The sequence below is a fragment of the Mustela lutreola genome, chromosome 3 (genome assembly GCF_030435805.1).
Source record: "Mustela lutreola isolate mMusLut2 chromosome 3, mMusLut2.pri, whole genome shotgun sequence".
In the NCBI taxonomy this organism is placed as follows: domain Eukaryota; kingdom Metazoa; phylum Chordata; class Mammalia; order Carnivora; family Mustelidae; genus Mustela; species Mustela lutreola.
The window spans coordinates 107,990,334-108,002,653 of record NC_081292.1 but is presented as its reverse complement, the minus strand read 5'-3'; the positions used below and the strand labels follow the sequence as shown (position 1 = coordinate 108,002,653).

The 12,320-nt window shown below is 55.0% G+C and overlaps 2 protein-coding genes across 10 annotated transcripts in view; one reads left to right on the top strand and one right to left on the bottom strand.

The window, feature by feature from the left end:
• Positions 1–445: 445 nt before the first annotated feature.
• On the top strand, positions 446–8,034 carry TMEM37 (transmembrane protein 37). The gene is made up of 2 exons (XM_059166648.1): positions 446–587; positions 5,866–8,034. The coding sequence occupies exons 1-2, from the start codon at positions 567–569 to the stop codon at positions 6,436–6,438; spliced, it is 594 nt and encodes a 197-aa protein (XP_059022631.1). The 5' UTR covers positions 446–566; the 3' UTR covers positions 6,439–8,034.
• Positions 8,035–8,688: 654 nt separating this feature from the next.
• Positions 8,689–12,320, bottom strand: part of SCTR (secretin receptor) — an 87,515-nt gene continuing 83,883 nt past the window's right edge. For 8 of the 9 annotated variants that reach the window (XM_059166644.1, XM_059166647.1, XM_059166645.1 and 5 more), the window contains 2 exons: positions 10,231–10,272; positions 8,689–9,132 (listed from right to left, as the gene is read on the bottom strand). In XM_059166644.1, the coding sequence (XP_059022627.1) occupies positions 8,962–9,132; positions 10,231–10,272 (213 nt within the window). In that variant the 3' untranslated portion in view covers positions 8,689–8,961. The remainder of the gene's footprint in view (positions 9,133–10,230; positions 10,273–12,320) is intronic. The other variant, XM_059166640.1, reaches the window with a different exon arrangement.

Sequence of the window (12,320 nt, the reverse complement as noted above, 5' to 3'; positions counted from 1 at the left end):
AGGCAGCAGAGCCCGGGCGCGGACCTCGCCTCTCTGGACCTTACCGCCCCCTCCGGACAAGCTGGGACTGGAACCGGCTCGTGTGGCGCCGGGCTGGCCCTCCCTTGAGGAATCAGAGCCCCAGGAGTAGTCGCCCCCCTAGGTTCAGGAGCAAGGAAGTTAACTCCCGGCGTCGAAGTCAGCCCGGTCAGCTCTCCTGCGAGGGCCGGATCCTCCTCCCTCAGACTGGAGGGAGGGGTAGGGGGGATGGGGGGGGCGGGGGACCCTAGCCGGCTCAGGCCTGGTCCGCGCCCCCTAGTCCGGAGCCCTCCCTCCCAGCCCCTGCCCCTGCCCGGGGGCTCCTCTGGGCCGCCAGCGCTGACTCAGCGTAAACCGAGCCGCAAAGGGCGGCGGGGCCAGACGTGCCCGCCCCGGGCTCGAGTGCTACGCTTTGATTGCCCTGTCCCTCTCCCCCGCCCTCCAGCCTCTCTGCCCCGCCCCCGGGGAGAGGTCCAGACCCAAAGCAGCGGCGGCCGCGGAGCGGCTGGAGGGCGCGAGGAGGAGCGCGCGACCGAACCCGGCGCAGCATGACTGCCATCGCCGTGCAGGTAACCCCGGGGACCAGGCGGGGCGCTGAGCCGGCTGCCCCCGAGCGCCCCGAGGCTCTGCCCCACCGGGAGGCCGGAGGGGACTTTGCGCGGAGCACCAGACGTAGCCGCGCGGGAGGACAGGGGTGCCGGGAGTGCCGGGAGTGCCGGGTAGTGCCAGCGCTCTGTTGCGAGCTTGAGGGGCTCGGAGGAAGGTGGGCCGGAAGCAACCTGGGGCCCCCACCCTGACCCCCCCATGCCCTCGGCCTAGTGCTACTCCTGCGCGAGGTCTCCTGCGGTCCCGCAAGCCCCCGTGGCTCCCAAGCTTTTTGGAGTAGATTTTTCTACTTCTTTTTTGGGGTCACCTGTAACCGTGGTGAGCCTCACCAGAGCCTTTTTAAAAGGGAGGGGTGCGTCTGGGATGGAGGAATGGGCACAGTCCGCTTGCAAAGTGAGGCAAGTCTTCTGTAACGTGAGGATGCGTCTCCGGAGAAGCGGGCACTTTCTCGGGCAGGGGCTAGAAAGCCCACCTCCCAGACGCGTCTCGGGGGCTGGCGCGGGGACGCACTCTGTGCTGCGCGCGGATACTTTATTAATAGAGAAGGCTGTAGCGAGGGGAGGTACCCGCATCCCCGAAGGTTTGATTTCTCAGGCTGATGAAAGATGGTTTAGTTGGCTGAGAACCTACCCGTTCCTGCCCCCTTCCTCGGGCGCGCTGCTGTCCAAAGGCAACTCAGTGGCGGGACAGCTAAGCTACCCTGAGAGCGAACTTCTCCGCCGAGGCATTTCTTTTTTTTTTTTTTTTTTAAAGATTTTATTTATTTATTTGACAGAGAGAAATCACAAGTAGGCAGAGAGGCAGGCAGAGAGGCAGGCAGAGAGAGAGGGGGAAGCAGGCTCCCTGCTGAGCAGAGAGGCCGATGCGGGACTTGATCCCAGGACCCTGAGATCATGACCTGAGCAGAAGGCAGCGGCTTAACCCACTGAGCCACCCAGGTGCCCCGCCGAGGCATTTCACCAGCTCACCCCGTCTCGAGTCTTCAGGCGGGACAATCCTAACGATGGGAGAGGCTCGTTGACTTTGCATGCAGATGCCCAAAGCCCCGCACCCCAACACTGACTCTGGTAGATGCTGTTCTGCCCAGTTTATAGACAAAATAACTGAGGCTCAGAGGTGAATTAGCCAGCCCACTGCAGCCGGCTGAGCGACATAATTGAGATTCAAAGCAGGAATTCTTGGCTCCGAATCCTACTTGCCCTTTCTGCTTTTTACTAGCAGGAGAAACCCTACCCACCAGTCACCCCCCACCCCAAACCCCATCTAGCCGGGACACAGCATCCTGTGCCCTGGCGAGAGAGAGCAAGTGCTTCCTCTTTGTTCTGGATCAGAACCTTGTGTCTTCAGGGGGAGCGTCTGGGACGGGCCCTGGGGAGAAGGGGACCCACAGCGAAGGTTGGGACTAGGTGTGGTTTCTTCCCTCCAGTAGCTCCGTGGTCCACTGCGGACAGAGACTTGTAAACAAGGATTCAGAAGACCTGTGAGGAAGTGAGTGCTAAATTAAGAGGTGCAGAATGGACTGGCTGGATTAACAGGGTGGGACTTTGCGTGCTGGGCCCCGAGGGGCCAGAAGACTGGGAGCAGGGGAGGGACCTCGCTAGCGCATGGAGAGACAGGGAGGGCCATGGATAGGGGGGCATACAGCATAGGCTGCTCCCTGCAGGGTGGGCGCACTGGACGCTGCCCCTTGCAGACGCTGATTGTGGCTGCTCTTTTCTGAGCCCCTTAAAGCTGTGCCAGGGGCTGTTTTTAGCTCTTGTGATAATTTCTTCCTGCCCTACCCAGAGGAAGACCGCTGTATCTTCCTTTATGGTAAGAAAACCCCCAAGAGAGGGGATGCATGCATGCCAGAGCACAGACAGCAAAAAGCAGGCTCGATGGGTCTGTGCAGGCCAAGTCTTCAGGAAGCTGGCTAAGAAGTTTCTGGTTAATAATGGTGAGGGCTTGACCTGGGCCTGTACAGAGGTTGTTGAGGATGTGAGCAGGGCCTGTGGGGTTGAGGGGAGCCGGTGGGGTCCTGGGGTATGGAGGAAAAGAAGACCTTGCCATTGGACTCAGTGGTGCAGGAATATTGAGTGACCCTGTCCTGAACATAGAATCATTCGGGTTTAGAGATGGAAAAGAGAAACACATTTTTTCGCAGAGGAAAAGAGATTTAAGTGCCTTGGCCAAGGTCCCACAGCTGGAGGTCGGCAGGGCAGGGGCAGCTCTAGACAGCCTTGATTCCCTCTTGTCCATTGGCCCTCGGCTGAGCACACTGCTGCGAGCTGCCCTCCGGGAGGAGGTTTCAGGCCCTGGGTCACTGCAAGTCTGAAGAGGGGCAGGACGGAATGAAAACTCCAATATGCATTATTCTTGTTGCTCGTATTATCAGAGGTCCCCAAGTACCTTTACATATGTGATCTCATTTAATCCTTGGGAGTTTTCTAGGTGATCAGAGAGTTTACAAGAAGGCCTGCACAGAGGTGGGAGGGGAAAGAGATGAAATGACCTGAGCTGTTTTCTCTTTGATCTCAGTGTGGTGTCTGAAGGGTTGGAGACTAAAGTCCAGTCTGTGCCCAAGGCAGGTGGTGCTGAGTGGGGCACAGAACATACCTGTTTTCTGGGTCCTGTGTCCTGTGTTTCATGACTTGATTGGGGTCTTGCATCTGGGGCTTTCCCATCTCCCAACCTTACCAACCGACTTTCTAGGGGCCTCTCCTAACCCGGCCAGGTAACTTCCTGGCACTTGGTCTCCTGCGGAGGTCACCAACTCCATTTTGTAGATGAGACACCTGAGGGCCAGAGAGGCTCAGAGAAACACTATGGGCAAACCCAAGAACAAACACCTTTAATGGTTTGTAGACACAGAAGTTTCAAGATTTCCTTAGTCTGTTTCTTAGCAGAAAAGCCGTTTGGTTTGGTTTTGTTGTTGTTGTTTTCTGATGCAATTCAACACAGACTCCTAGGCTCCCAGTGTCTCCAGCAGGTAAGAAGGGCCTGTTGTGGTTGAAGTGGGGAAGCAGTCCTAGCTGGCCCACTCAGCGTCCTCTGGCCCCATCTCAGCCCCCTGGAAGCCGCTTAGGAAGCAAGGGGTCCTTGTTGGAGAACCACAGCCGACTCCACTGGAGTGTTCTTTATAACGTGCCAGGCTGCCTTTGTGTGGGGTGTGAGTTAGGGCCCTGACCCTGCTTTGGGCATCCCTCTTCACTGTCTACTACTTTCCCTCACCAGTCGTACTGAGCCCCTAACACAAAGGCCCCCATCACTGTGTGTTGGGTCACTGTGTTGGCCGGATGCATCCCACGCCCTGTACAATATACAGTTTTGCAGGCAGCGTAACGGTTTTTTTACTGTGATTTAGGTGAGTGACGTGGGGGAGGTCATCTGACCTCTGCGTGACATAGTTTCCCTCCTTACATACCCGCGGTGGAGCTCCCTACTCAACCAGTCTCACAGGTTTGAGTAAAATAGGGCCCTGCTTTGGTAGAAGTGATGAAAGCAAACCAGGTCCTTATTCTTTTATCCCTCGGGCTGAAATTAGCAGTGACTCTTGCTCAGGTGGGCAGGTTAGCCACCGACCTGATGTTCCTGCTGGGGCTGTGACAGCAAGAGTCTCCTTGGAGCATGGCTTTGCTTTCTGTTACCACCGATTGCTTTTGGAAGCCTCCATTCATACATGGTATAGGAAACCCTGTCCGGTTTCCCCGCGCATGACTCCCCGCTTTGCTTGCCTCCCAGACTGGGCTGTCGCCTGGGTTTCTTCCATATACGCTGTAAAGGGGGGGTAACTTATGACCGGGCAGGAGACTCATTGAGAGAGAGCTTTGGATGGCGGGGACAGTGGTGGCGATGACTGTTCATTCATCCTGCGGCTCCACTCAAACGCTCACTGAATGCCCAGGTCAGGCTCTGCGCCACAGACCAGGGATGCCTAACTGGGGGGCCCTGCCCTCTTGGAGAGCACAGTGTCTGCATGCAACAGGCAATATATAATCAGTACAAGTCAGAAGGGAGTGGATGACTGGTGGTCTGAACCGTGAAGAAGACAGAGCCCCTGACAGGAAGAGACCTGGTTTGGGTGGGGTTGGGGAGGCAGGAAAGCTCTCTGTGAGGAAGGTACATTTCTACAGAGACAAGAAGACTGGAGAGAAGGAAGTAGCCTGGAGAAAAACCTTTTAGGTGGAGGGGCCAGTAGGTCTGAGGAACAAAGTTCTAGGCTTTGTCATTCGGTCTGGGTCTTTGGGTCTGTCTTTGGGTCTGCTATGTCTGAGCAAAGGGGCCAGGAAGAGTGTGCTGGGGAGAGAAGTGGGAGAGGGAGGCAGGGCAGAAGCAGGGCTTGTAAGCAGTGGTAAGGAGTTTGACTCTTTGCAATATTTTTCTTCTTTTGCTTTCTGGTTGGGGATGGAACCCATACCTGTTGGTGTCCCAGGGCTGTGAGATAAGGGACACCTCACTGGATGCCTGGCCCAGTTTGCCAGAAGGGAGGGGCAGGTGCACCCTTCAGGGCTGGAAAGAGCCTCAGCGACCTCTCCACGCCCAGAAGCTACTAGACAGACATACTGATTGACAAACTCTGGGTGGGGTTCAGGTTCAGGCTGGACAAGACTGAAGGGCAAAGTGCAAACATCATTTTCAGTACTGAGGAAAACAAGGTAATAACATGGAGTCTGGTACGTGCAGAACCAGCTGGGTGGAGATTAGGGTAAAACTGAAGTGTACTGGGAAGTCCTGGGAGAAGGGGAATGTAGCTTGTATCAGCATGCTAATTAAAAAAAAATACTAATAATCCAGTGCTCAGATTCTTGTTTTGTGTACAAAGAAACCCAGGGGGTGCTGCAAATTCAAGGTCACACTAGCCTGGCCTGACAAGTTTACTGAATTCAGAACCGACTAGGATCTGCCAACCTGCTAGTCAATGGAATTTGGGTCTCTTATTTGTGGAGATCATTAAAGAAAGGTCAGGGAACTTTTCATGCCTGATGAATAGTTGGGACATTTGGTGCTTCTAGGTCTTGAATGGAGGACAGGGAGCAGGTAGAATGGGGGAAAGCCTCCCCAAGGAGGTGGGTCTTTGCTGAAAGGCAAGGAGGAGGGGGGACAGAAGCTACTTGCAAAGGTTGGCATTCTGGGCCTTGAAGGTAACTACAGCAGAAACTAAGGCTTTGGGAAGCTGGGGGCATGGACAAGAGTTTTTCCTGAAGAGGTTGGAGGGGTGGAGCAGGGCCCTTTTCCTGACATGCCCTCCATGATGTCTTCCAGGCCCAGAGGTTGCTGGCCCAGAGGAGGCCCCAGCGGCCCTTCTTGGAATCCTTCATCCGGGTCCTCATCATTGTCTGCGCTGCCCTGGCCTTGGTCCTCTCCTCTGTCTCCATCTGCGATGGCTACTGGCTCTTGGATGGAGACCACCTCTTCGGGCTCTGGCACTTCTGCACTTCCTCCAACCAGATGGGGACACACTGTCTCAGAGACCTGAGTCAGGCACATGTGCCTGGGCTGGCCGTGGGCATGGTCCTGGCCCGCAGTGTGGGCGCCTTGGCCGTGGTGGCTGCCATTTTGGGCCTAGAGCTCCTCATGGTGTCCCAGGTGTGTGAAGACCTCCACTCACGGCGCAAGTGGGCCATGGGCTCTGTCGTCCTCCTCATCTCCTTCATCCTCTCCTCCGGAGGCCTCCTGAGTTTCGTGATCCTCCTCTGGAACCATGTCACGCTCACTGGCTTCACCCTGATGTTCTGGTGCGAGTTCACGGCTTCCTTCCTCTTCTTTCTGAATGCCATGAGTGGCCTGCACTTAAGCAGCATCACCCACCCCTGGGGCCAACCAACGAAATTTTAGGCCCCCCTCCTAAATCCGAGGACTTTGGTTTCTGCAAGAAAGTGTGGTCAAGATGGGACTTTCCCAACAGGAGACCTCCGGTGGGGGTGGAGGGAGCGGCGGGAGGGTGGGGCAATGACCTTGAAACTGCTGTCTCTCAGCCAATAACCTTTCGGGTGGTTGGCCAGAATCAGCTTAGCAGCCTTTGCAGCTGGCCTGCGGGGGCCAGAGGCCAGGATTGTGCTTCCGTGCCCCCAACTGCCCAGGCATAGCCAAGTTAGTAGGATGTTGGTTTTAGAAAAAGTAACACTTTTAAAAAACCCTTTTCTTGAATCCTTCTTCTCAGGATGAGAATAGATTTGCAAGCAGCATGGGAACCGGTACCTGGGCTGGCTGCAGAGCTAAGTGCGGCCGCTACTTGTTTTGTTGACTCTGTGCCAGGATACGGGCTCTGGGGTCTCCTGGGGCTGCCCAGAGTGGATCATTCCTCCAGCAAAGTGTATCTAGGCGGTGCCTCAGACTTTCTTCACCAGCTCAAAGGGCCTTATGGGCACATTTCCCTGCTGTAGCTTGGTCATGGCAGGGATGCAGAATTCAAGATTCCCTCGATTTCTTGCATATGCTGGGTTTTCAAACCATTTGATGCGATTTGAACCCTGCCCTTCTGGTTGGGGGGGTGCATAATCCTTGAACAACTGGAGCTTCCAGCAGCCAGCTATCCCGTCTGGGAATCCTTCCCGAACCCTTCCAGCAAGCTTCCCAGGACAGCCCTCTAGCCTTCCAATACTTCCCATAGCCTCCTCCAGAGGCAAGGGTGTGTGCGTGTCTGGCTTTGATAAGGGCCAAGACGGCATCAGGTGCCATTTTTTATTCCAGAGCACATTTCCAAAGAGCACGTATCTGGGCCTGTCGAACTCCGGAGGGGTGTGGGGGCGTCAAGGGGCCTTAGCAGGCCTTGAGTAATGATTAACAGCCATCCTGGGAATGAGTGAGGGTGAAGGGGACCAGTGGAGATTTCCATCCTCACCCTCAGATGTGCATTTCTGGGTAACCAGTTGCCCCCTTTCCTGTGTCTTTTTTTCTGCCCCCAGAGCTGGGGTTTCTGCCTTCAGCCATTTCATTCCACACTAGTGCCTTCCCTCTGCACCGGATCTGCTCTGGTGGCTACTCCTACCATCGATTTTTGGTCTCTGCCCTGCCTTGATCATTGCAGGCTCCCCTTCCTCGGCTGGTGCTCCTGTCCGTCTCTTGTGGGTTTTTAAAAAACTTTGATTCCTAAATATATATGGAGTCCATGGAGGTCACTGTAGAAAGGTGTCACGGGCCAACCTGTTTTTCAGAGTGGAACTCATCAACCAGACGGGCTGGGTTCTCTGCCCTGGGAAATAAGCATCTGACTTTTTTCCTTCCAGGAGTGTTCACCAAGCGCAAAGGGGTGAACTTCTTGTCTCTGTGGTGGGGAGGTGCAGAGATGGGAAGCCAAGGCCCTAAGTGGAACGGCACTTGTCCATGGTCACCCACCAGCAAGATGCCTTCTCTATGTTGAGGCTTCTGTCCAGAATGCTTTCCCCGCCGAACACTGGGAGGCTTTGTTTTATAAAAGGGTTCAAATGTTCAGTTCACTTTCCTCCTTAACATGGTTGGTGGGGAGGGAGTGCTCACAGTGAAAAGAACTGAGATCCAGAGAATAAAGGGGAGATAGATCTACATAAGACAGGAAGACAGGCCCCTGTCCCCCGCCGAGTGAAGAGACAGATGGAACCTCGGAGCAGGGATTTGAAACCAAAGGCGCTAGACTGAACTGCAGCCTCTTCTTGCTGAGTATCTCAGGCAAGTCATGGGACCTTGGTGAACCTGTTTCTCTTTTCTGCCCCATGGGATCATGTTCTATTCCCAGCTCTTCTGTCCCATGGAATCATGTCCCATTCCCAGCTCTTCTGCCCCCAGGGCTATAGATAACTGAAAGCAGCAGGAGGAGAGGGGTGCCTTGTACCATGCTAGGCTTACTAAGGAAGCTGGGGGTCTTGGGGCTCTCTTGGCCTCGCTGACTTGGTCAGATGAATTTAGTTGTCTTGAGGTTGTAGGGTCCAAGCTACTAGGCAGGTGAGTTGTAGGGAGGGTCCACCTAGGGCCAAGGGTCTTCCATTTCTCCTGTTTCCTGCTCTTTAAACTTACCCTGGAAACTCCAGGAAGGAGTAGGGAAGTGAGTGGGAGTGTCATCCTTCACTTTTGTCTCAAGGGCCAAAAGAGTGGGCAGTTACAGACCAAACCTGTCCCAGCTACCATTTATTTCCCTGTCTTCTTCTGGAGCCCTGACTTGGGCCCTCTTCCTGCCCCATGTGTCCTTATTCCTTTCAGTTCTAAGGAACCTTATCAGCAGAGCCCCCTGCCCATCCCAAGGCTCAGGGGAGGTGGATGGTTGGTCACAGGAGAAAGCAGGTGATGTCTGCTGAGAAGACGGGTCCGGGACTGTCCCGCAGCAGTGTCTGGCCTCCTCTTGACCCGCCTTGGCGTCTGTCCCGTGGATGGCCCTGCTCCAGACTCTCAGATGACACTGTTCCTGCAGGTGGCCCGGCTCTGCTCTGGGATGCTGGCCTTGGTGCTGTGGGCGAGGCCACTGGAGCCGTTGCTGAAGGAATTGCTGAGAGCCATGGGGCGCAGTAGGGACTCACGAAGGTGCCACTGGCGCCACTTTTTCTGAACCTCCAGCTGCACCTGCCCCAGAGACCAGACGTCAGCTATGGAGATAGACACCCAGGTCCTTGGGACGGGCCCTGCCTCTCCTGCCCAGGGGGTCCTGCCTTCCCCTCTCCCACAGGCCACTCAGATGGGCCGTTTCCAGCTCCAATGTCCAGTATAGATCAAGGGCCCCTCTCTCCTCTGGACACTTCCTCCACCTGTCACCTTACAGCGTGTGTCCTGACGAAGGGGCTTTGGGGTGGTCTCACAAATTCTAGGACTCCCAACATCCAGATCATCATCCAGGACAAGGGGACCCATTCTCATACAGCCACCCTAGCTCAGACCTTATCTGGGGACCCTGGGGTTGCTCTCTGGAACTGTCCTTCACAGTCCCCAGCTGTAACAACCCAAACCTTTGAAGCCAGGCTTCAGGCTAGACTTTCTGGAAAACAAGATGTTCTTCCCATTCAAGTGTGGCGAACCAGATAAATGGTCAGCTGTTACAGGAAAGCCTGCCTTGGGTGAGGCACTATTTGACTAATGTGGGTTACATGGCTTGTGTGTGTCCCCATCCAACCGAAATGCTCTGGGTTAGGGCAGAGACCTCAAGGTTAAGTGTGCAGCCCTCTCAAGGAGTCAACACTCCTGTGAGGTTCGGTGAGCAACTGAGTGTCAGAGATGGCATTGTTGAGTCTCTCATTTAACAGATGGGAAGACTGAGGCCCAGAGAAGGACAGTGAGCAGGATCCCCCATCAGGCAAGCAGCAGAACAGTCAGGAGCCTGGATTTTTGTTGGGGTGCCTGCACTTGTCTCTAGTTCACGGACTCGCTCAAAGATAAGAATTGCCTTGTTACACGTTAAATGCTTGTTAAACATTTTCAGGCTCCAACCCAGACATAGAATCCCTCTTTTGCAGAATTAGAAATAGGGGCAGGGTGGGGAGGAGTAGGGCCCAGCAATTGTTTTAACTGGGCCTCCTGGTGCTTCAGGGCTCCTAGGAAGTGAGCTCTGGAGACCCAGGCCCCCCCCAGCCACACATCCATCTCTCCCCACCACCCCTTCCAGGGATCTTCTGAGCAGGAATCCCGAGGCTAGGGAGCTCCTCCTTCCAGGCAGCCGAGCTCACTCACCTCCCCGTTGAGGAAACAGTAGAGGACCGCCACCACCAGGCCCTGGAGAGGGGTCAGAGGCAGCGGGGGGTCAGGGGAGGCCCTCCAGCACCCGGCCTCCTCCCTCCAAACTCCTCTCATGTCCTCCACTTGCCAGTCCCAGGCTCACTTCCAACACTCCAGAACCTTCCCACACCTCTCACCCCCGGTGGTGGTGGTGGGGGGGGGGGGGGCGGGAGGTGGCTGGGACTACCTCTTCTTGGGTCGCCATGGTGCCCCTGGCTGTGCTGGCTTCATCGGGCTCAGCTCCTTGGGGTGGGGCTTGGGTCCACCCTGGTGGCCTCGAGCACGTGGGATTTCAGAGAAGCTGCTAACTTGGGCCCGTGGGGACTGGGCAAGTCACCTGAATTAATAAGGTGGGCCATCTGGGAGAAACAGGGAGAGGCGGCCCCTCTTGTGCACCTGTCCCTCAGGTAGGGGGTGGGGCCAGCCCATGGGACACCCTGTGCCCCCTGTGGGTGGGCTCATTTTCCAGATAAGCTGGAAGTTGGGACATGGGCAACAGTTTAGACTGAAACACGGATGTGTGAGCGTGATGTCAGGACCAAGCCCAAGTGTAGATTCTGACCAGTGAGGAGTGGGCTGTGACTTTTCTGCTTACATCACCTTGGCTAGGGGCCCTGAGTCTGTATATACTTTACGGGGTAGGGGTCAGTCCCTGTTAGGACCCTCCCTCCCTAGTACCCGGAGCTCCTGTTTTCCCAGGAGTACCTTCCCCTGTCCCCCAGTCCTGGCATGGAGCTCTGCCAGGGCAGGGACTCCAGTCTTGAGATGCAGGATTGGAGGCCCCGAGGCCTGCTGGGGACCATAAGCCATGGGCAGGGTCTCTGCAGTGCTGGTCCTGCTCCCCACCTCAGGGACCCTCCTCCAACACCTCTGCCCACCCTTCTGCCGTGAGGGTTCCCCAGCTGGTGAGCACACCCCCCCCCCGAGACCTGGGTGGCCTAGCTCTGACCTCAGGAGGCCCTAACACCCCCTTCCGAGTCCCATCCAGGCCCTGAGTCCAAATGTCTGGGGATGATGTAAGTATACCAGCTTTGAAAACTCCTAGATGGTTCTAATGGGCATTCCCAGGTGGAAACCACTGTCTAGAGGGTGTGGAAGGCTTTGAGAGGCGGCCTGGCCTGCATACTTGGGGGGGTTCTGGGTTCCAGGTGCTTCATTTAGTCCTTGCCAAAGTCCTAACAGGGAAGACCCTTGTCTCATTCGGGAAGAAACTGAGTCACAGGGGTTTCAGCAGGACAGGTGCTATATGTGCTCGGCCAGAGCTGGTGGCCGGCTGCTGGCTGCGGGGGCCACCTCTCACCAGGCCCAGCGGTACCCGGGCCTCCGAGGTCCTGGGACACATTTGCACAGTTCAGGTGAGGGTAGGAGCCCCGAGGGAGGGAAAGTTAGTTGTGCCCCAAGTATCCACAGGCCAGCAAGTTTAAGAAATTCCAGTTTTTATACAACTGTTAAAAAATGAAGTCTTGGGAGAACTTTAATGACGTGAAGAAATGTTCACAACAGTTAAGATAGAATTAGAACAAGCAAGAGAGAAAAAAACACACACAGTGTGGCCTCAGTTGAATGGGCTGTCCTTGTGTGTGTGTCTTCCTGGGTAGGAAAGAGACTTAGAGCTTAGATGTGAACCCACCATACTTTAACCAGTTATTTCTGGGGTCATGAGATTACAGATGATTTTTTCTTTCCTTTTTTAACTATTCCTTATTTTTCAGATTTTCTACAATAAGTATTATTTCTACAGTCAGAAAAAGATCAACTTTCTGGAAGCTTCTGGAAGCCTGTGACAGTGATAATATATGGTGGTTCTGTGTGTGTTGCTCTTTAAGCCACTGTCTTCTAGAGATGCATATTAGAATATTTACATTTGAGTAAAACCATCCCTTTGATGTGCTTAAAATAATGGGGAAAGGTGTGAAGGGAGCAGATGGAGACAGAAATGGAACCAGCTAGGCCTGGAGTGGGCAGTGGTCCCATGGGGTTCACGACTACTCTCTTTGCTTTAATATATGGGAAACATTTTCTATAATACAGGGTTTTAAATATAT

Bases quoted from the DNA above. Each gene is read 5' to 3' on its own strand.
- TMEM37 (XM_059166648.1), top strand. From the start codon at position 567: ATGACTGCCATCGCCGTGCAG. The intron at 588-5,865 runs GTAACCCCGGGG...GATGTCTTCCAG, and splicing joins TGACTGCCATCGCCGTGCAG to GCCCAGAGGTTGCTGGCCCA.